This window comes from Cariama cristata, unplaced genomic scaffold (genome assembly GCF_000690535.1).
Source record: "Cariama cristata isolate BGI_N322 unplaced genomic scaffold, ASM69053v1 scaffold12907, whole genome shotgun sequence".
Lineage (NCBI taxonomy): Eukaryota > Metazoa > Chordata > Aves > Cariamiformes > Cariamidae > Cariama > Cariama cristata.
In genome coordinates this window covers 43,222-66,008 of record NW_009628448.1, presented here as the reverse complement: position 1 = coordinate 66,008, position 22,787 = coordinate 43,222, and the positions used below count along the sequence as shown (strand labels likewise).

The 22,787-nt window shown below is 38.4% G+C and overlaps 1 protein-coding gene across 1 annotated transcript in view; it reads right to left on the bottom strand.

Annotated features, from left to right (window-relative positions):
- Positions 1-7,107: 7,107 nt before the first annotated feature.
- BCAT1 (branched chain amino-acid transaminase 1, cytosolic) overlaps positions 7,108-22,787 on the bottom strand; it is a gene marked incomplete at its 5' end in the record, with an annotated part of 57,755 nt that continues 42,075 nt past the window's right edge. The window contains 5 exons of the mRNA XM_009704831.1: positions 7,108-7,441; positions 12,976-13,050; positions 14,205-14,345; positions 16,332-16,417; positions 22,367-22,509. Of these exons, the coding sequence (XP_009703133.1) occupies positions 7,400-7,441; positions 12,976-13,050; positions 14,205-14,345; positions 16,332-16,417; positions 22,367-22,509 (487 nt within the window). The remainder of the gene's footprint in view (positions 7,442-12,975; positions 13,051-14,204; positions 14,346-16,331; positions 16,418-22,366; positions 22,510-22,787) is intronic.

The following is a 22,787-nucleotide window of genomic DNA, read 5'->3' as shown; positions in this document are numbered from 1 at the left end:
ACTGCCAGCAAAATACAGTTATTACAGGATTTATAGACATACAAATATAAAGTGTTTCTTTCATGCCAGATGGTTGGTATGTAACAATGCCATTAGGAGTGCTTAATTGTGCTTCTACAAAACCTTTAGAGAAGAATGAGGTAGAGTTTCCTTTAGTTTATACAGTATTTTTTCACACATCTGTCCTTTACTGCTTTTATATGCTCAGATCCTTGTAAAATACCCAGTTAACTTTAACACTTGAGAAAACAGAGACCCTTCAGAGGTGTTTACTTCTCCCTCTTTAAGTTGCTAATTTCCCACTGCTTATATACTACAATTCCAATAACTACTACTGCACCCTTCTAAATGCCTTGAAGGTCAGGTAGGTTGGGACATTTGTCTTTCCAAATTTACTGCTTCGACAGAAATTGTTTGCAAATAGCTTCAGATAAAACTCTTACTTGTCTCTATCATGGCAAAGAACCTTTTTTCATTCTGTCAGTCTCTACTATAGTGGCCAAGCTAGAATCCATGCCATCTCCTCAGGAGATGGAGGGAATAGATTCACTCTTTGTCAACATCCTTGACTACAGAATAGATTTAATGATATATTTGTCTCCCACTTGCAGTTCTGGTCAGCTACTGGGCCATTAGAAAATTATGGGGATAGAACAGGGCACTGACCTGTAGAAAACAGTTTTTCAGTGTTAGATTATCTGGAGCATTACCTGTTTGTTTTGATGTAATATTTTACTGTTTTATCACATATAAAAGTGTGTTGCAGGTTTCAGTTAAGATACCAGGGCCCACGTTATGAAAATGTAGGCACAGATTTAAGCAAATGAATAAGTGCACTCTTAAATAGCAATAGCAATCTACCATCCTGCTAGACACTTGGTATACCTGGGTAGTCTCTGGTTTGGACTGAATATGAATGATACTGACGTTCTTCTGACCTCCTGTCTTGACTAACTTGATGGGTAATTTTACTCGCGTTCCTTAGCGTGCCTGTTCTGGAAACAGAAGACTTTTCACTTTACTTTTCGCTCTGGCATTTGCTGCAAGCACTTAGTACTTACTTAAAACCAGAGAGTGCACTAGTAGGGTACAGTAGAGAGAAAAAAACTTGTTATTTCACCTGAAGAAGTCTCATTTTAAGCAGTGACCAAATCATAATGAAGAGGAGACTTGGTGCACAGGAAGAAGATGATTACATAAAGAATAAGAATGTTTGCTTTCTTCTCGTAACCTACTGAGACATAATAGTTTAAGATAATAGTTCAGTGATACTATATCAGAATTCTAAAATGAAAAGCAAAATTTTTATAAAAAGGTGCATAATTTGGAAGATTCCATGTTCATATCTTGATCACTTTCATCATAAAATGAAAGAAAATCTGTTCCTGCAAGATAGTACCGCCTGAGATAACTTCTGAGCTCCTCCATCTCAGACTTAAATGACTGCTCTAAGCCTGACATAATCAAGTCCTATGAAGAGTTAGCATCATTAAGAGAACCAGCTCTTAGAAACTTTCCCAACTCTTGCTTAGAAAAGAAAGCACTATGCTATTATTCCCTGCACACCTCTTTGGTAAAAACCAAAAGTGACCACTGTTGGAAAACCATTTGGAGCACTGTAGTTAATTACTTCCACAAAGTTGTCTTCTCTTTTTCTACCTTAACTTTATCCAGCAGATATTTTAAGGGCTTTAAAATTCTGTATCAAGGTCTTAAATCCTCCTTAAGGTCTTCCTATGAACATGAAATTTAAGATTCTTTTCTTAAAAGCATGTCAGTAGAATTCAGAATTGTGGTAAAAATCAGACACAATAAATTATGTTTTAAGATAAGCAAACAGCATAAATTCATGTTCAGAGATAGGGATGAGGAACTAGCCATGCTGTTATTTCTAGTGAATTTAACCACTATTTTTAGTAAATTTGGGTGTAGTTAACCTTTTGAGTGTGGCTAATGAGATTTATTTCTGAGCTACTAATTCCAAAATTTTGTTCAAAATCTAAGGCTTGACTATTCTAATTCAGTATTGTTCCACACCTGCTAAGCCCTAATGTACTTGACTATTCTAGCTCAAGGTAATGGTTAAGTAGGTTTTGTTTATGGAGCTGGGGATATATTTGCCAACTGTGCTATAGATAGCATTCATTTTGCGTAGTCAGGGAAAATATACTGGAATTCCCACTAACAACCATCATGCTTAAAGCAAGGCATGGACAGAAGGATTGCTACAACAGTATTTTTCACCAATGCAATACCAGTACTATCTTTTGTTATTATGACTAAAAATACATATACTTTTAACAAGTTACTTAGTTTAAATGATTTAGGACCTATGAATTATTTTCCCAAATCTTGAGGACAGTGACAAAATACAGTAAAACACACCTCTTTGACACTTCCCAATTGCTAAATTTTGCAGTTCAAAAATTTGTAGTCAAGATTGATAAAGAGGTCTGTCTCAGTGCTATGTGACAAAGTGTCCTCTAGAATAGTTGTAATCTAATGACTGTACTTTGAGAGGTACAATGCTTCCTTCAAGCATCACTTCTAATAAGATAGCACTGTTTGAAAGGTAGAGGTGAACTCTCTTTTCAAGATCTTTCTGTATGCTACTTTATACTCTTAACTACATATTTTACTTGTTTATGGGTTTCTACAGCAAACCTGAAATATATTTCTCATTCAAATAACATTTTCCTCCTGCATAATCAAGATACTTCTACTGTAAAGCAATTCTTGAAATACTGGGCTTTACACGGCATCTTTCTCTGCTGCTTAAAAAGCTTTCTGGAAAGCTTATTTGATTTGTAGTAAAATAACTTTTTATGCAAGTTAAAAGTTGGAGTTGGATTAGAGTTAAAAGTGGTATAAATGGTAGTACTACTACTCTGCACTTACAAAGAGGTTAGAGAACTTGTCCAGGGTCACACAGTCAGTGGCAGTCTGTTCAGGTATTACATGTGCAGGTGGTAAAGTGCAATTCTGATCCCTGAACACCTGCAAGATGAACAAAACACTTTTTTTTTTTTTTTTTGTTACTGTCAGTACTGCTAAAAGCCAAAAGAATGCAAAATTTGCTTAAATGGTCACTTTTAGATATGAGACTAAGTGGCATCATGATAGGAGGCTGGGGAAGAGGGGTTACAAGTCTCTGTGGAAGGGAGGGAAAGACAGCAAGGAGTGGCCTGCCTCAGGGCACGCTCAGCCATCATTTACATCTGCCCAGCTCTCTATACAAGCCTGCCACTAGAACATTAAAACTTACCATAGGTAGGGTGAATCCCATGCAGGGAAAGCCAATGTGCCATAGTCTGGCAGGCTGTGCTACCATCTCTGTACTTTATTTCATAGCAAGGCACTGTCGTCAGACCGTTCACACTAAGCAATCTGTTGAGATTATCCAGATTGTTTTGGAGAGGCCATTGAATTAAAGAGGGTTCCTCCTCTTATTAGGCAGCTATGAGATCAGTCCCAGCTGTTTTTCTGTCTACCTCCTTGGAAGACCATGTATTAGAGATTTCAGATAACTTGCATTCCAAATGACTCTTTCAAATATCACGTTTTTCCAAATTACCATTCTTCATGCCTGAGGAAAAATAAGTATAAAATAAGTGTACAGGAGAGGATCAATGATATCTCTTTGTTGAATTAGGTAAACCCTAACCAAGAGTTTATCTAGAAAGAGAAGGAGTGGAGGACAACTGCTTTTTGGCTTGAGATAGTTGAACAGGTGTAAACAATGGCTAGGCAGAGAGATCTGTCGCTATCTTGCATTTGTCTTACCAAACTTCCCTTCTGTATCCCAGAAAAATCATGTTTGCTTTGCACTGCTATGGACTGAATAGATTATCTGCCTTAAGCAAGAACCTTTATTAGCGTTCTTGCCAGAGTCTGTCACTGTAAAGTCTCAGAGAATCTGCCCTCACTGCAGTGAAGAATCTAGTTAAGTAATGACAGTTGCTGAAGCCATAACTCTTGGCATCAGAACAGCTTGTATGAAATGCCAGTTTCATGAAAAGTTCTCTCATTTGAAGGACTTCTTTCCTATGCATGAATCATGCTCACGTAGCTGAAAATTAAGGACATGCTCAATACTGAAAATAATAATCAAAAGAATGAAGGGCAGAATAAACAACATATGAAAATTAGAGTTCATTATTATAATTTTAAAGTACCAGTGTTTGTAAAACATAAACATGTGAAAGGCTGAATCTCATTTGATCAACCCAATTAAACATTAAATAATTGCAGCCAATTATGCAAATATCACACAACAATATTAATTTGTTGATCTTTTTTGAACAGTCTCAGATTCTCCTAATGCTAGACTATCTTATGTCTTAAATGATCAATTAGCAGAACCATAACTAAGTGATGAAGAATGGATAGTTATGATGCCTAGTTATGATGTACCATACTCTTTCTATGTAAATCTGTTGCAATTAAACAAATAGGGCACATGGAGAAAAGATGTGCAGATGTTCTTTTACAATCTAGTATTAGCTCAGGGAATGCCACAGTTCCCTCCTAAATTTTACAGGCAACAATAGGGAGAATGCAATACTAAATACTCACTATTGTTTACACATATTATTTCTTTCCTTTGGTTAACAGAATAAAAAAATCAGCGGCAGAATGCAGGGTGCAGCATGCAACATCTGAAGAATTTCCTGTATTATACTGACTTGACAGCTCTCTCATTTAGGTTTCAGAGTTTAAAATCTAGAACCTATCTATCTGGATCCCATTAGGAAACAAGCACAACTTTGAGTTGACATAGCCAGAGTAAAGCAATTAACCAAGATGTAAAAGACAACAGTTAACATACACACACTACATGTTTTCATTCTCCTCTGCTAGAAAAGTCTACGTACTTCTGTGGGTCATTCCAGTTTCAACCCATAATTTTGAAGTCTCTATCAGCTCAAAACGTGCAGTAAAAAGAAAGGTGTCTCTCTGGTCAGTGCAGGAGACAGTGCAAACCACAATAAATGAAACCACCTGGTTTCCTCACATTAAATTACTTGCATCCAATTTAAGAAGAGTTTTACGTGACTTTTAGGTTTACACCACAGTAAAATAATTCTTCTAACTGGTCTTTATTCATCCTGACTAGTGAATAGATTATTGCTGGTATACTGATGCCTTCATGGGGATTTTTTATATATGGTATCTGTCAACTCTATCAAAATCCTGAGATGTTAAGGTATCATACAACCACTTTGCTATGCATCTGAAATTAGATATTTCCACTTTTTCTTTTACTGCTAAATCTAAGATGAACATAAGGGGACAGATTAGATAGTTCAGTAACAGGAAGCCACATGTGGTTGCTTATTACATAATCTTTAGAGAGCTCTGTGCCACACTCTAGTTAAAGGCACTCTTTAGTTATGATACTTGTCTCATTGGATAAAACTCTTTACCCCGCATTGCATCTTGACATATTCCCCATGTTAACTTTTCCACCTAACTATTTAAATAAAAACAAAGACTACCAGCAGCTTATAATACATAGTAAGATACTGAATGAAGACCAGCACACGATACAGAATTAAATGGTCAGAAAGGCAGACACACAATACTATTGCTACTGTAAGTGAAATAACTTTTTTCTTCTTGCAGTTGTATTCTAAAAGGAAAACTATCTAAAGAGAAAATTTTAACAATAGTTACATTGTCAGAGAGAACCTTCAACTGTTCTTCCTTAAAAGATTTGATTGGACTGCAGTGAAAGATAGTAAAAGTCATTACCTGAGGGAGCAAAAGAAAGTGATGGCTAAGTAGGGGTTGTCTTTAAAGTCTGACCAAAAGTGAAGAGTAAAGCCATAAGGCTACTTTTTAGCAGTTGTGTAAGGCATGGATGGTCTATCAGAAATTATATTTTGCCTTTTTAAGCTGTGTTAACACATGCCAGTAACTACAAAGGACTTACAAAGCATGGGAGAGATACTATTGAGTCTTAAAAAAATAAAGTGCTAAATAGTTCCCTTAATACTGGTGCATCTCTACTGCAAACAATGGCAATAGATGTTTCACTTTTACTTCTTCTAGGACTCCATTAGTGTCAATAAAGTTCCACCAGTTTTACACTGAAGTAGCACTTTGGAACATTGATACAGAATACGGTGATCCTTTTTGGCAAGAGATATCTTAAAGCTGTTCGACAAAGCTGTGTGCGAAAACAGAAAGCTAATAAATATTACAGTATGATTGTTAGTGAACATTTGCGGAAGTTATTTCCCTAACTATGGGCTACGTGCTCTATATTGCTTCAAAATAGTACCAAGACTGCATGTAAGAAGGTACCACTATATGAAGAAGTATGTGCTTAATTAGAATGGAACCAGGGTTCGGATGGAATCTCTTTCCTTCTTGTGCTAGATATTTTCCATTGACAACATAGCTTGTGCCTTAATAGGAAGGCCCTATTAAAGTATACGTGCCTCAGTGGAGGTTGGATACATTTCACAGTGAGCAGTGAAGGGGACAAGAAAAACATTTTGCTGATTTAAATTATGTGACTGGATGATGAAAGAAATTCCTCAATCCAACGGTTTGGTTGCTGTGAAGAGTGGCTCGACTTTCACAGCCACAGCTGTCAAATCTTATTTTCTAGACATTTACCTGGAAGGCAACACTGTCCGCAGCACCCAGCTCTGTGCTAGGCCAGACAAAGGGTAATTCTTGTCTCAGCAGGGCCTGACTCAGCCCTGTAAATTATGTATGGAAGGATGTATTCAACTATTAGAGAGGTATGCACTGCCCAAGCAGCCACTGCATATCCCCATGGAGGGAAAGGCAAAAGGCCAACAGGGAGCATAGTGCTGGCTAGATTGACTCAGGGAATTTTGGCCTAAAGGACAGAGCTGTTATTTGACAGAGTATGCATGAGGGGACCTAGAGGGCTATACAAAGTCAGGAATCTCCCATACAAGCAGAGTACGAAAAGAAAGACCATACGGCTAAACTTAATTGTTTCCCGAACACAGAGCAAAAGGCAGAATAACGTTGATAGAACCCTGTGGCCAGCTAACAGGCAACATCTTTGTGTTACATGACAACGTGCTCTGCTGGTGAAGGCAGTTACAACAAATCAAACTGAAGAGCAGTTGAAGAGCATTTTACAAGTTTTCAGACTGTACATAAGACACAAGGAGGCACCAAGAAAACCATTAGGAAAGTTCTACTGCTAACATTTAGCACCTCTACCAAGAAGACAGGCTTCTACCAACAGGATTACAGTAGAAATCACAATGATTGTGTTCACGTTTGCTGGATTGTGGAGACAATCATCCTGGGGAGCAAACTGATACAGAAGCTATGTTACACACAAGCAGCTACATAAGTTGTCATTATTCATGTCCGCTCTGTCTGGAGGGTCTGAACTCTTCCGTCTTTATGACACCAGCACTGCCCAATCGCTGTCTTCTCTTCCATACTGAAATGAAGCAAAAATGGAGTTTAAGAATAAAAGTTAAATTCAACAGTGTACAATTATGATAACTTCTTAGGTCTATCCTCAGAAAGATTCATATCAACCACCCTGATAGTAGTTTACATTATTTCTTATGCCTTTACTTCTGTCTTTGATTTCAGCAAAGCCTAAAGGCAGCTTGAAGCTTTTTCCATCTTCCAATAGGTAGACTAGGAAGGGGCGATACTGATACTCACTAGAGATGATACAGAATAGTCTTGCTTCACTAGAGCTTTCCATCAATTTAATAGAGTTATTCCCTGAGGTCAGTTCACTAATTCATTCATAAGTATGCCCCTGCTCAAGCTCCAATAAACAAACACATTTGAGTTTATTTCTTTTTATTTTCAAGGTGGCTTTTTATTACAGCATTCTGATTGAATGTGAAATAAAACCCACCACAAATACCACAGAGTGCAATTAGAGAGAAATGTAACCCAAATAAAACAAGTCATCTTTCCATACACAAACCAACAGGATCATCGGGCAGAAACGAATGCAACCTACCACATGGAGCTGTATCCCTTCCAGAGGAGGATACAGTCCCAAGGCAGCACTTTTGATTGTTAAACTGGCTCCATGTTCTAAAGTTCTTTGTCACCAGTCCTGTAAACAATGCTCCAGAGGCCCCAAAAACGCACATATGGCTCAAGTATGTAAGTAAAGCAGAGGTGGACAGGCTAGCATCAGATGTACGTTGGGAGCCCTTTCTGGCATAGTACAATGTTCAGGCAGCTTGAAAACACTTTTCATCAAGGAATAAAGACTGTTTTTAGAAGCTTTATGTAGGCTGAAAAGATCACTTTATGATAATTTCTCCAGAGAAGATAAAAGGAAATTCTTCCAACCCAGGTTCTACATCAGCAGGGAAGGAGGTAAAGGGACATTAAAGCAGTGAAAAGACAAAACAGGATGAGCCAGAAAAACACACTTCTAGATCCACAAAGGAATGATGTTCAGTGTGCTTGTGTCTTACTCTTTACTCCAGCAGGTAAAGCCTCTAAATTACCTCCGCATATATCACATCTACTTTTTCTTTCCATTACTAGTTCTGCTACTCCTGTTCTGCAGTCTGTGATATGGATGACTGAACACTGGTATGGTGCTACACAGGACCTTGGATGAATTACTTGTTCAAAGGATTTCCAGCTTACATTCCCAGGTGTCAGCATGGTTGCCTTGGGAGCTCTAACCAAGGAAAAGCAGATATATCATTAATTTAACCACAAAGCACTGGATTAGCCTCATGTGAGGCAATTTTGTTGAGAATGGGGGCAAAGGGAGAAAAAAAGACATGTCTTTGACCTTCATATCACTGGTTCTCAGAGGAAAGGTGGCACCTTCACCTCTCCCCAACCAGAAAGCAGGCAAAGCCCAGGGGATTATTTATAAATTTTGTGGGCTTTAGGTAGTACTCTCATCTAATGCTCTGATGCTGGCTACAGAAATTGCAAGGGCTGGTCTGAGTTGACATTTGACTGTGGTTTGAACCTGCTTCCAGAATTAAAAGCGGAATGAAGATGTTATACCACAATCAAGATGTTTTTATTCCGGAAATAAAAGCAGATTTAGTTTCCTTTTCTGATTCTGTCAAAGACTTTGTGACCTCAGAGTAGTCATTCCTATCCCTCTTTCCCCACTGCCCAGATCCTGCTTTGTAAAAATTAACACAAACATTCTTCTTCCCTGGTTGTTTTCCACTGGCCTGCCCATTTAGAGTGTGCAACTTTGAGAAAGATAAGGGTTTTGACTAAATGTCTATTCACTGCTGTCTTGACTGCAGTGTTTAAATGTATTTTATATCATGTAGTATAAACAATATATGTTACCTTCTACCTATCCCTTTTCAAGTTGCATCCTGATCTACACTTTAAAGGGTATAGCAAAACATTGTTTATTCTCAAAGCATGGAATGCAAAACCACAAAAACATCTGAGTGGTATTTCAGTGAGTGTATTCCCAGAGAAAAGAATTTCATCTTTAAATCTTATAACTCAGGCAGTTACAGAAGACAGTGTACTATGACTAAGTCATTCATAAGCACACTTTTACTGCATAAAATGTAGATTATTTAATCTAAAATCTTTATCAGCCTTTAGTAATCATGATTTCCACTCAGTGATAGAAAGGGAAATGTATATCTCAGTGCTGCTACTGTCCCTCTCAATTGGCATGAGAAATGGAATCAGTTCTGCCCATGAGTTTCTAATTTGTCACTCTAGCTCTAGTTCCGCTGAACAGCTGTTCAAATCCAAAGAAATCCTGTTGAACATAGAAGACTTGCGAAAGAACAATGAACAGCACGAAAATAGACTTGGAAACACAATAATGAAGATAATCTGAAAATGTTAAAAAAGCATGTGTTGTACACAAGGGAATCAGTATAATAATATTGGATATGGAACCCTGCACCTCTTTGTGCAAGAAGACAATGCTGGTACTAGAAATTTTTACTTTTTTACAAAAGTCTGTTGTCCAATATGAAATGGATACATTGCTCGAGTTCAGACAACAGCACAGCACAGAGACCAAAGCTGTGTTTGGCTGTAATTTCCATTGTATTTTATTCTTCAGAAGGTGAACATTCTTAGGAATAACAGCCTCAGACTCTCCAAATGATATGACAATAGTCCAATGATACTGCAAAGTGGTGTGTTTTCCCCCCCCCCCCCCCCCGTCTTGGTAGAATATATAGAAGATCTTTGTGAAAGATCCTGAAAACTCCCCTGACATTTTAAAAGTATTATGTATTCCATTTTGGGCATTGCAGCATTGTTTTCCCTATGACAGCCTGGGGTCTATTTGGATATAAGCTCATCTCTCCACAGATAGAAAAGTGCAGAAATACATCCAGCAACAACTCGCTGATTGACCCTGAAAGGAGAAGCAGCCATAATTCTCTTTAAACTAAAGTTTCTAACGATGAAGTGTTCTAACTCTCTTGGCTTTTTTGAAGATGGAAGAAAGCCCAAAAGTAAACATGTACATAATAGTCCAGCGCTTTCCAGAAGTGATGGACTTACTCTTGGCATGTAACTAATGAACTCATGGTATGTACATTGTTGAAAAGCGAAAAGGTCCATATGCATAGTTGTAAAGTGAAAAGGTCCAAGAAAGACAATGGTTAGAAGCAATTCACCCTCTTCCAGCTTGTCCTGAGCCTTGGTTGGGGGTGGAAAAGCAGGGTGATCAGTGAGGGCATGGAAGGAAGCCTCAGGGAGCAGGCTGGATAAATTTGTCTTAATAATGCACTCACTATCTGTTGACCAAAGGAGACAGACATAACCCAGCATTGTCTTCTGAAACAGAATTCTGGATTTTGTAAGCCATTCTTCTAGAGAAGATGCTTGTCTCATGACACAAACTGCTAAGGCCGTACCTATTCCCACACATAACACTCAACAAGGTGCTAGAACTGGCCTCAGCTCCTTCTGATGCTCAGCTGTTCCATGGCTGCAATTAGAAGTGATCAGTGAAGAGTCAAACTGATCACAACTGGTTGAGAGCCATAACATATATTGCAAAAGCATCGCCTAGACATCAGAAGGTAACACAGGAGTTACATCGGTGCTTTTAAACATTAAAGAGAGATACTTGACATACTAACAAGATGGCTTTAATACAGAGCAGAGAGCTATGGAAACAGTGATCAGTATGTATCACAATGAAAAGTGTATAATAAATCTGGACATATGAAAACAACAACAACAAAGTGGTGGACACCAACTGTTATTTTAGATAGGTGTATCAGGCACTTGGGATGAGAAAGATGAAATAAAACTGCGGTATGTAGTAGGATTCTGGAGAAAGGCTACTGTGTAGTCTCATATATTAAGATGATAAAAATGTTGTTACATGTAACTGAGCTGGGAACTTGGAATACTAAGCTTCTCCTTCCCCTCCACAAATAATAAAATCTAGAACCAAAGGTGCCTATGCTTCTTCCTAGCTATCAGTCCTACTGTTTGAAGAGAAAGAACCAGATCCCAAGCCACTACAGTTGGCACAGCTGAAACAACAGAAACATGATGGGAAAGTGTCTCTTTTTGACCCCATGAAAGTTGAGTCAGCCACCAACACAAAGGTAACAGAATATCAGGAATTCTTTCCTCCCTGAGTTCCAGCCAGAAATGTCCAGTGCTATTCTAAACAACAAGAGATGCTGATATCATGCCATCCTCCTAGTGAACAACAATCAAATGGTCTTGCTGGGTCATTTGAGCTACATGTCTTAAGGGGAAAAAAAAAAAGAAGAAAAAGGAAAAAAAAAAGTAGTTACGCTGGACACGAGCAGCTGTGAAAAGTAAAAATATGTAGAGAAAAAAAGAGCACAGCAGAACCACTGAAATGATATGAAATGGCCTGACTTGAACTGCAATATAGCACAAAACACTGAATAAACAGCATCACATAAATGAACCTGCTTATCATGGGATTTTAAGTGGGTCAAGATATGACAGCAGACTGCAATTCATGAGTAGTTTTTGTTTGGGGTCTCATCAGAAGAACCCTTGGACAGATTATTTCCACACACTAGTAAAGAGCCTGGAAAACAGAAAGAAAAATCAATTTTACAGGCTCTTTCTTAAAAAGTTCTGATTATTTTATGGGATTCATACAGTTGCTATGTGGTGCAGTACATCCCACAATCTTTCAAGAAGATTCTTAGTTCAGAGCTTACTGGCAGGAAGACAAAAAATTTAGTAGCAAATCTAAGAACACCTTGAGCCAAAAGCTAAGCATGTAGAAGAGTAACCATAAGACTTGATTTGAAGAAATCATGACAATACTGCCAAGCAGCTGCTACCAGATCTTAAAAGGGCTTGCAACTTGCCAAGACCTACTCCTATCCCTAAATCCCCCACGCTATAAACTACACTAAAGAAGGAAAAGAAAATAGGCAACTAAAATAAGAAGGGCCATCACGTGCTGCTCATTGACTTTACCTGAAATGGTATTGACTCCTATGCCCAGACATGGGGGTCAAGCACAGATTCTAAACAGACTTTGATATTTAGCAAATCACAGAGGAAGGAACTGTTTTAAAAACAAGAAGTGACTGTGTGATTGGAAAGATGCTGAGAAACAGAAATGGTGATCAGTTGGTTACGCCCAGTGAGTGCTTACTACTTCACCCATCTCTTTACTAATTAGCCTATATTCATTTGTGATTGTGGTTATTAAGATGCTTCTTAATGCTATTTTTTCCATTAAAAAGGAAGCTGTAACAACAGCACTTGATCTCAGTGGTAACAGTAATATCTTACAACTTTCATCCAGCTTCCAAGATGAACAGAGAAAAAAATGTATCACTCTCCATCCATATCATACTTTCTCAAGGGGGAAAAAAAAATTGATAGAATAACCACACCAAAGAAAAAAACCTATATTATTATATAATAGTGCCTATAGCACCACTATTAAAAAGATTATTTTCTGATGTTTTCAAATGTTCACTTTTATTATTTTATCTGGTTAAAGAAGAGGAAGCACCTCACCTGGATATCACTCAGCTTATTCAGGAAACGGGTTGTTAACTGAGGTCCATTCTCCATAGTTGGAATGTGCAAATGCTGACATTGAATAAAGAAGGGGAGGAGGGGGAGAGAGAGAGTAACATGTAATAATAGCTTTATATACATATGAATACCTTAGGGTCACCAATAATTTTAATAAATATTTATAAAGCTTTCTAGCCCTCCTTACAAGTAGGCAAGGATTCTTTTAATGTTTTTTATAGGAGGGCATGCTGAGCCAGTGAAAAGTTAGATTAGTTGAACTGTTATGCTGTTTTTAAACAAAGGCTAATCTAAGTCTTCCAAAAGATCTGTCCAAAACAAGGGATATATTGTGCAGGTAAGAGTAATAACACTATATACAGTATTTTATTTCAAAGTATCTAATGTAGAAAGACAACAAGTACATTTATAGTACTTATCACAACTCAGCATCTTGATGTCTCTCATATTATCTCAGCATCTGATAATATCAATAGATTTATTCCATCTTATTAATTCAAGAAGCATCACCTAACAGACATTTACTGTACTTGTCATATTTCATGGAACAAAGCACATCTATATATGCAGCTGCAATAACCCAGCCTTCTGAACTAATGTTGTGCTGGCTAAACAGCATCAAGTCAGCTTAACAGCCTGTGGAATTCCACCTGTGCAGGAGAAATCTCCCATATAGTGTATAGTAGGTGGAAGCAGCTGTTCACCCTCCTTAAACAGCTCTTCCATCAGAGCTGGGTTCCCTGTAATGAGGGGTGAAGAAGAGATGAACTTGAGAAGGAAAGCAAGCAATGGCTCAGAAATTTGGTTCTCTGCAAAAGTCTTTCCTCTCCTCACCTTTCCTAGGTGCCTTCATTTTGGAAAAAATGTTCAATAAAAGAAATGTGGGAGAACATATTTTTCTATATTTTCAAAAAGGCTGGGAGCTGGGAACCATTTTTTTTCCTTTTCCCAGGAATTGAGATTTTATGATTTTAACTATTAAAACCCCTAGAAGATGAGAGAGAAATTTCTCTTCTGACAATGCAGCAGTAACTCACTTGGGAAACAACATACTGACACTGTTCATCTTTCCAGGTGCCTCTGGCAGCACTCCTTTTCCATCTTACTTGTTTTTTACTTCAGCTGCAATTAGTTATGATAAAACTCTGAAGAAAGAAGGAAAGGGAGGCGGGGCAGGGCGGGGCGATGAAAGAGACATTTTTTCTTACCTTGCCCTTATACAAAATTTTAGAGATAGGACATACAACACAAGCTGTTCCAGCACCAAACATCTCCTTTACTCTGTTCTCTTCCAAGGCAGCTGTCAGGTCACTCATGGTGATGTATCGCTCAGACACTTGAAATTCTCCCTGCACAGGAAGAATCAACCACAAAAATTGTAAAAAGTTTTAAAATGGTTTGTATTTTTGTTTTCAATGTTGAAACATCTCTAGTAGAACTATTAGCCTAGTGGCAATCAGTCAAGTTTTGGCTGTGATCTTGTGATCTTTTCAAACCTCCCAGTATCACACAAGATAGACTCTAATCAAAAGAATGACCTTCAAGGAAGCCAGTGGTTTGCTAGATACAATGCTGATGATTAAGTTACACTTCCCTCTGATTTAGTAAGAATGTCAATATTGTGTTAGCAAATAACATAGCAGAATTTGTCATGGGTTATGTGATACAGGATCTGACTACTCACAGTCTCTAGCATGCTAGAGTTTGTATAAAAATTACTCAATTAGGTCAAGAGAGTTTTGCATCCCACTCAGACAATTCCTAAGCAAAATACATTCTGTTAATTCCACCTGCAATGCCAACTGGATGTGATATACTTCTTTAATCCCTGGTGAAATTTCACACTGTAGCCTGCACACAGCTGTCACATACAAAAACTAACTGAATTGAAGGTATGAGTAAAACAACTCGCATTTGATAGTCAACATAGGAAGTGTTTTACCTTCTACAAGAGTTGAAGAATTCATAGCAACTGATTGAATGCATACCAACTGGTTGAGGGGGAGATGTTTAAAGAACAAAAAACCCCAAACTTGGACATTTTCATTTCATGGATTTATGTGGATTTTATTGTCCTATCAGACCAACTTAAAGCTTAGCCCTTGTTTTATATGCAAGCTTTTTAACATGAAAGAGATGCTTACGATAGCAGAAAACATGATTAGCTCTGGACAGGATAGTATTTGGAGAGCTAGGGAGGGACATCATGTAAGCAGAGTTTCGGATAGGTTAGGGAATGGAGGTCAGGAAGAAGAGAACAGCCTTTGTGAGAGCAGAAGGCACCTAATTATTCAAGAGGACTGAGGTGAGATTGTGATATCTCACAAACAAGCCCTATCAACAGGGAGTATCTGTCTGTCTTGTAAAGGAGATGGGACTGAGAAGTGTACATACATATCTGCACTAAGGAAGTACCAATACCAATAAAAATGCCTAAGAATTCAGTGCAGGTCAACAAGTGGCACACATGTGCCACGAAGTACATGCCTAGCTCTCTTCACTGCAAGTTAGATTTAAGTGATGTAACTGTGAACTGTATTTCAGGAAGACTTTCAGCTACAGGTCGTTGGAAGCTGAGTTAATACCGGGGGGAAAGGATCACATATGCCTGCATGCTAGTTATTAGAAGTAACGGTGGAAGCATGAGAACTAAGTGGAGAAATAGTGTGCTGATAACTGAAGTATAGTTGTGGTCATGCACAGTAATTGTTTGTTTCCTTGCTTTAAAGTTTCTGGTACCCATGGATTTAATGAGAATTTTCATGTTAAATACTACACAGAGATACTTTAACAAGCTTAGTACTGTTCTGTATGATAGGTGTGGGTATTCTGATGATGTTGCTGGGAATCTATGAATTAGCATGCCCTTAGTTCCCATTTAGGTTAAGGGATTTCAGTACTTAAAGGGGGCTTATAAGAAAGATGGGGACAAACTTTTTAGTAGGGCCTGTAGTGATAGGACAAGGGGTAATGGTTTTAAACTAAAAGAGGGTAGATTTAGACTAGATATAAGGAAAACTTTTTTTTATGATAAGGGTGATGAAACACTGGAACAGGTTGCCCAGGTAGGTGGTAGATGCCACATCCCTGGAAACATTCAAGGTCACGTTGGATGGGGCTCTGAGCAACCTGATCTACTTGAAGATGTCCCTGCGCATTGCAGCGGGGTTGGACTAGATGACCTTTAAAGGTCCCTTCCAACCCAAACTATTCTGTGATTCTGTGATTTGACCAGATCAGTTGAACTTCAGGACACTGAACACCAGGAATGCTTACTTTTGTTGATGTTATAACATGGTAGTTGAAACCATTACTGCCAAGGTCAAAACACTCACCCAGTTGCGTGCCAGATCCAGAATGCTTTGCCTTGTCACTCCTGGAAGGATGATGCCATCTAAAGGTGGGGTTGCCAGTTCATTTTCTGTCAAACACAAAAGAAATAGGAACACTGGTTTAAAAATAAACAAAGAAATAAAAATAATGTTTAATGACATTACACCACACATGAAAATTAAAAAGAAGTTGAGTCATATCAGACATATTCCCTAGCCAGTAAGATGCAACATTTATCAGAGTTCTATAAGAACATAAGTTACACAAATTCAATTCCAATAAGCTGTTGTTGAGTGTTTGGAGCCTTTTGAGTACACTTCAGTGGGTGGGGAAGAAACATATTTAATACATTAATGAATACATGGCTAAAGCCTAGTAGAGGTTTTATTCCTCAGTGTATTATGGATTCATTGTATAACTACTGGGAACCCTTGAATGGCTCACACTTTAAATTCAGAATAGAGAGGCACAAGGGAAAGCCATGCCTAATAATCCCAGGGAAGATCATAATTTTCTCTGAACTGCTTTAATTCAGGAATATGAGGTTCAGTATACCTACTTCATAGCATTAATATGAAACATCTACCAGAAATTTTGAGGCCCATTTACTGAACAAGCAAAGCAGTGGAAACCTTGCCAAATGCATCTTGAGAGGAGACTTCCCTAATGATCTTTTGTCTTAGTCTAGACGTCCTTTTTCTCCCCCAATTTTCTCTTTACAAAAGAAGAGCAGTCCTAATAAAATTCCAAAAGCACCAACAATTCAAATTGTTCAATTAGTCTGGTTTGTTAGTTTGTTTTTCTTGTTTTCTTTTGAAAAAGAATATTAGATAAATGTTCATCTAACATAACTAATGAAATGGTAGCTAAATGGTAATCTATACTTGGTAAACACTCAAATTACAACACAGAGTTTGTATGTAGTCTTTGCTCTTCCATCTGACCTTTGCAGCAAATCAAGTTAATATTTTTCATTTTAAACTATCACTTTCATTTTAAATCATCACATAGCATACTCAGTGGTTTCTATTATCAGAGAATACTGAGCATTTACTCTTTTCAGACAGCCAGGCTCTTTTAAGACAGTCTCAAATTTGCAATGAGAACTGCAGATATCTAGTCTTTCAGTAGTACTCTTCATACTTTTTTCCTAACCACTTTTTCTTCCCAGTGAGAATCCATTATCTTTCTTGATCTTATAAGGATACTATCCTGCTCATTAAATCTACAAATCATTAAGGTTTTTGGCACATTTTTACCTAGGTCACATGAAAGAATAAGATATGTATCTTCATGTTTCTATTATTCCTCCTTCTCCCTACCCACAAAAGACCACTGAATCCAGGCCTGTTTGAACACATCTCAAAGGAGAAGTTGTCTTAAAAATGTTTCTATAGGTCCTGTGAAAACTTGCAGCTGGGCAGAAGAAAGAAACACAGTATTTATCCTTGGACTGAGAGAGCAGGTTGAGTTCAGCTGCTTAATACTCTACTTTCAAGTCAGTTAGATAATCTGTGCACAAACACTGCCTGCCAGCCAGTGCATACACAGCTCCAGACTGACTACAGCATGGGCGCTCTCATACTCTGCAAGATGGGGCTTTGGGAGCTGGGGTGGTATAGGGGAAAAGGAGGATAAACAAATGGAATTGTTCGTGGAATCTGCTACTCACTGTCCATTCTCTCAGAAAATGTTTGTTACTTTTTAAGGCAGCCACCCCTGGATTTATTCATTTGGACTAGCAGTTTTTCCTACCTATGCTTCCATGTTCCTTTTATGAGGATCCATACACACGTAAGAAACAGATGTAAACTTCCAAGCCAAAATGTATAAAAAAGCTGCCCTAGAACAGGCTATGTATTCTCCTCTAGTTTGACTAACCAGTAGTGCCATTCCCTAACCTATCCCACACTCCTAAGTACAGCAGTGGTCTCTTCTCTCTCATACAGTCAGGAACAATAGCTTTTTTTTTTTTTTGGAGGCTGTCTAGCATCACTCCTAATCATGATGCATGTCTGGTCCTAATTCTGGCACAGCTATCAAAAGAAGAGGACTTAAAAACTTTCCATGAGCCACAGGGCTCATCTGATTCTGAACACTGAAAAGCTGATGTTCTGCATTTGTGACCAAGTCACATACAAGTGCTCCCATTTCTCTAACAGAAAACTTCAAATAATGTGGACCTTAATATCAAAGATTGTGACTACACATCAGATAATGTTCTGTGTTTGGTGATGTTGCCACAGATCTTGGCCAGGACCTGTTTAAGCTCAACAACATATATTAATTGATTTGAGCTAGTTTGAAAAGGTGCCAGGCCAAACCAGCCACCAAACAGAACTGAGCAGACAGGACATGGGAGTCTCAAAATGTTTCAAACTGCCTGCTCTGTAGAATTTTGTCAAGTATACATATGATGCCTACCAGCCAGGGGCCACCCAAGAAACATCTGCTCCCCTGGTATCCAGCAGAGATGATAATGCTATACAACATGGCATGCCAAAAAGCTCATCCTCTCTGTGAATTGCAATTGCTGCCAAAGCAGGCTCCATATGACATCAGTTTGTCCATCTCAAAAAAAAACAGACTGTGAGCTCACAGACTCCAATTGGTTTCTGAATTATTTTGATAGGCTAGAAGCCTTAAAATGTATAGTAGCAAAAAGGGAAGGAAAGGCATTTGAAGGAAAAAGTCACGGTTTCTCTTCAGTTGACTAGTAGTAGTAGTAGTAGTAGTAGCACCACTATCAGTCCAGTGCCCCATTAAACCAGGCATGGTATAGACATGCTGTAACAATGGAACTCCATCAGAGTGTTTCAAGGGATTTTTAAAATGAGGTCTTCCATATTACACAGCTTGAATTTTTACACACCTGTGTTTATGAACATATAGCAGATAAGATTCCAAACATGGGATGCCTTCACTACCAGTCACACTATAACAATGCTGAGAAATTCACCCAAATATATTTTACCAAAATGATCACAAATTCCAAGTGAACTTCAGGGTCATGGAGAACCCAGGAAACCCTGATTTCACTATTATTAACAGCTGACTTCCAGTTTGTTCTGGACCTTTCTCTTTCTCTTTATTTCCATCAAGCTTTTCTTCTACTCTCCCTTTGTGCAATCGCTCTGTCTTTGTGTCTCTGTCAACTTACTTTCCTCAGTTATTTTCCCCTGTTTTTCTTTGTCTGTCATCTCACTGATTTGCTGCGCTCCCCTCCATGATACTGCGATGGCTTTCTATCAGAGCAGAAGGTATGAACCTTATTTCATTAGTAGTCTACTTGTGCAAAATACTCTGCAGCACAAATAATCCTCCACCTACAGAACGCTAAGCAAACTTGTCTGATACTTTACTTGACTGTTCCAGAGAACCTTTTAACATATTTATTTTTAAATTTATGTAAGCCATTTTGAAGTGGGCACTTTTAATCCCTGTTTTAATAACAGCACAAATATATTAAGCAATGCCTGAATGCTATTCACAATGCCTTAACATTAAAGCTAGAAGTAGAGCCCAGCTGGTTCCAACTAATTCTGAAGAAACTGAATTTTTGGAAGCTGCAAACGAATTTCAGAGTTACCAATCTTCAGGTTGGTCATAGGTTTAAATTCTAAGGTTTTCTATAAAGTCAAGCCTATATTCTAGGCAGAAGAACAGACATTTTTAAAGGAAATTACTTTCAATGTTAATAGCTTCTTAGGATTGTTGTGATCTGAAAAGGCAGGTAGAAGGCACTCTACAATGACCAAAATTTTCACTTTGTGAACATAAACTGTAAACAGTATTTGATGAATGAAACATCACACTCCTGTATTTATGCAACAGCAGGGATCCAGATTTGGCCATATTATAAGCCTCAGCCAGAGCAGCAGTGAGCATACAAGTGCAGCATAGAGCATGTCATGTTATTTTACCAGAAATTGAGTAGTTTCCTCCCCTACTCCTTCCTCGATGTTACAAACGAAACATTTTTCCGGGATCCTCCTGCCACCCAAGACAACATGTCATGTTTAGTCACAGTGCTGTAACTGAAAATATATATAGCAAAGGCTTGCAAGAAAAGCCTGCTCTCACTGGAAGCATAGATGTCCTTTAGTCTAGGCTTTACTGGGCTGAGTCTTTGATTTGTTGTAAACCAAGGAGAGCAGTTCAGACTACTCTGCAGTGACCTCTGAACACACAAAGAAGGGCATTTTCCTTTTGATCATGATCTGTAATTTCTACCTCACTATTTTTATGTTAGATCTCTCTCTCAGCTGCAGAATTTGCGTAACAAAACAAAACCACAGTCTAAGTATCCTTTGTGAAGTGACAGAATATAATGGCAAACACTTTTTAAATCACAATGTAAAGCCATAGGCAGGTATATGAGGACACACATTGGCAGCAAGAGTGATTCTTAACCAAAGTTATCATAAATTAAGCATTAATCAACACACCGGGAGACAACCAAGTGTTCCAATGATGCTAATGACCATGTCATGTGAAATGGCAGGTTTGACAGTACACAGTTAGATTGGGTGCAATGAATTACAAGTTGTTTGCTACGGCCACCTCACAATAGTACTATTCAGTAGTGTGCTGGTAACACAGTGATTGGCAGATCTTTGGAACAGTACGGTGCTGCAGCTGGATAATTTCAGCATATTCCTGGTTTAAGTACAATGAGAACATTGAATTCTAATTATGTCCCCCCTTCAGTGTCCTTTCCCTGGTCAGAATGAGCCGAAATCTATTTTCATGTCTCTCCAGCAAAGTTACCGAAGGTGTGAATTTGGCCATCTAGCTACACTGACAAATCTGCTGCTGCTGTAACAACAACATTTCTTATATTTATAGTTTCATTCACAAAACTTCACAGACTCATTAAACACTGAAGGAATATCATCCCTCTTTTGTAAAAGTGGTAAAGATTTTGCAGGAGAACAAGTAATGAAACTGGAGATGGGAGTCAGGTAGCTGGATTCCCATTACCCTACACTACCCAAAGCACACTGCTGTCCCCAACAGAATATTGCCTCTGTACTGCAGCTGGACACTGTCAGAAGACGTCGATTTTCAAGGATACCCATGGCACTATGATAAAATCAGATTCTAAACCCTGCACCTGCTGCCATACAAAAATTCAGTAACAACCAATTTTCATGGAGGGCCAGCAGTCGTGGAAGTCAGGAGGTGTCCTTCTATTCACTTGCCTATACATTGGCTCAATGCTTTAAGGACTCAGAGTCATGCAGTTTTCCGAACCAGTTCTCAGATGCAGCTATCACTTCTCAAGCACTGAGTACTTGCATGCACCATGGGTGGTTTTGAGATGCCTAAATAGTTGTCTGCTCCTTAACTAGACAGTTTTCTAATTGGCACATACATTGCTCAGAGATGACTGTGGGTACAAAGAGGTAAAAATGGCTTCAAGAATGATGGTACATCTTGAAAGCATCATTTAAGCATTAGTGATGTGGAATGCTGACTGACAAGTTTCTCTCTCTCTGCCTCTACTGGCAAGAACTTCCTGTTCCTCAAAGAAAGAGCTGAGCTCTTCATCAGCTGGATGCCAAAATACTTTTGGCTATGCTTCAGGAACACTTGACTTGCCAGAAAGTGATGATGGGAACCATTCATGCCCAAAGCCACAGAGTGTAAAGGGTTACACAACCATAAGGTGGTCTTTAGTATGTCTGCATTGTTTCTGACACAACACCTCCTTCAAGATCAAGCATGCTGCTAGAGTTGACACCAACCCTGCAGTGTGACCTTGTGTATGGCTAGACTCTACCCTTCTGAGCATATGGACTGGACCAACAGTTTAGTATGTTATCAGTAGGCAGTACTCACAGCTGCTCCAGAATCTCCTCTTTCACAATAGTATAACTAACGGTCATCTATTGGTTTTCAGAGGAGAATAGACATTTCCTTTGTTAAATCACCTCAATTAAAAAGTTTATGATCTGCACTCTAATAATTGTTTTGTGGATTATGTTCCCAACTGTCTATTCTGTTGAAGTTTTCATGTTTTGTGTTACTATACCTCCATCTTCATTTATCCAGTAGAGAAATAGATTCATTGTTCCAACTTCAGTTATTTGGTGGTCTTCTCCATAGAGCCACAAAACCTGCTGGCAGCCTAACTCCAAGGCTTCTTGCTGGGCATAAATAGAAGAACCATAATTCCTTCCAGAAACAAAAAGAAAGAGCAAAGAGTTATGAGTATCTGGTTGGGTATTTTCTCATTTTTATGTAAGGTTTTCTGCTTATCTGCCTTATGAGCAAGTGCTCTGCACAGTCACTGCTTGTCCCTGAAATATTTTCACTGGAAGTACTCTACTAGTATTTTACTGGATCATTCCTATCTACTACCCAAAAACTGTGAAGGGTTGAACAGCATCAACAGCTCAAACATGTCCATCCAAATTGTCTTTAAAATACCTCTTCTTCCATTTTCTGAATAT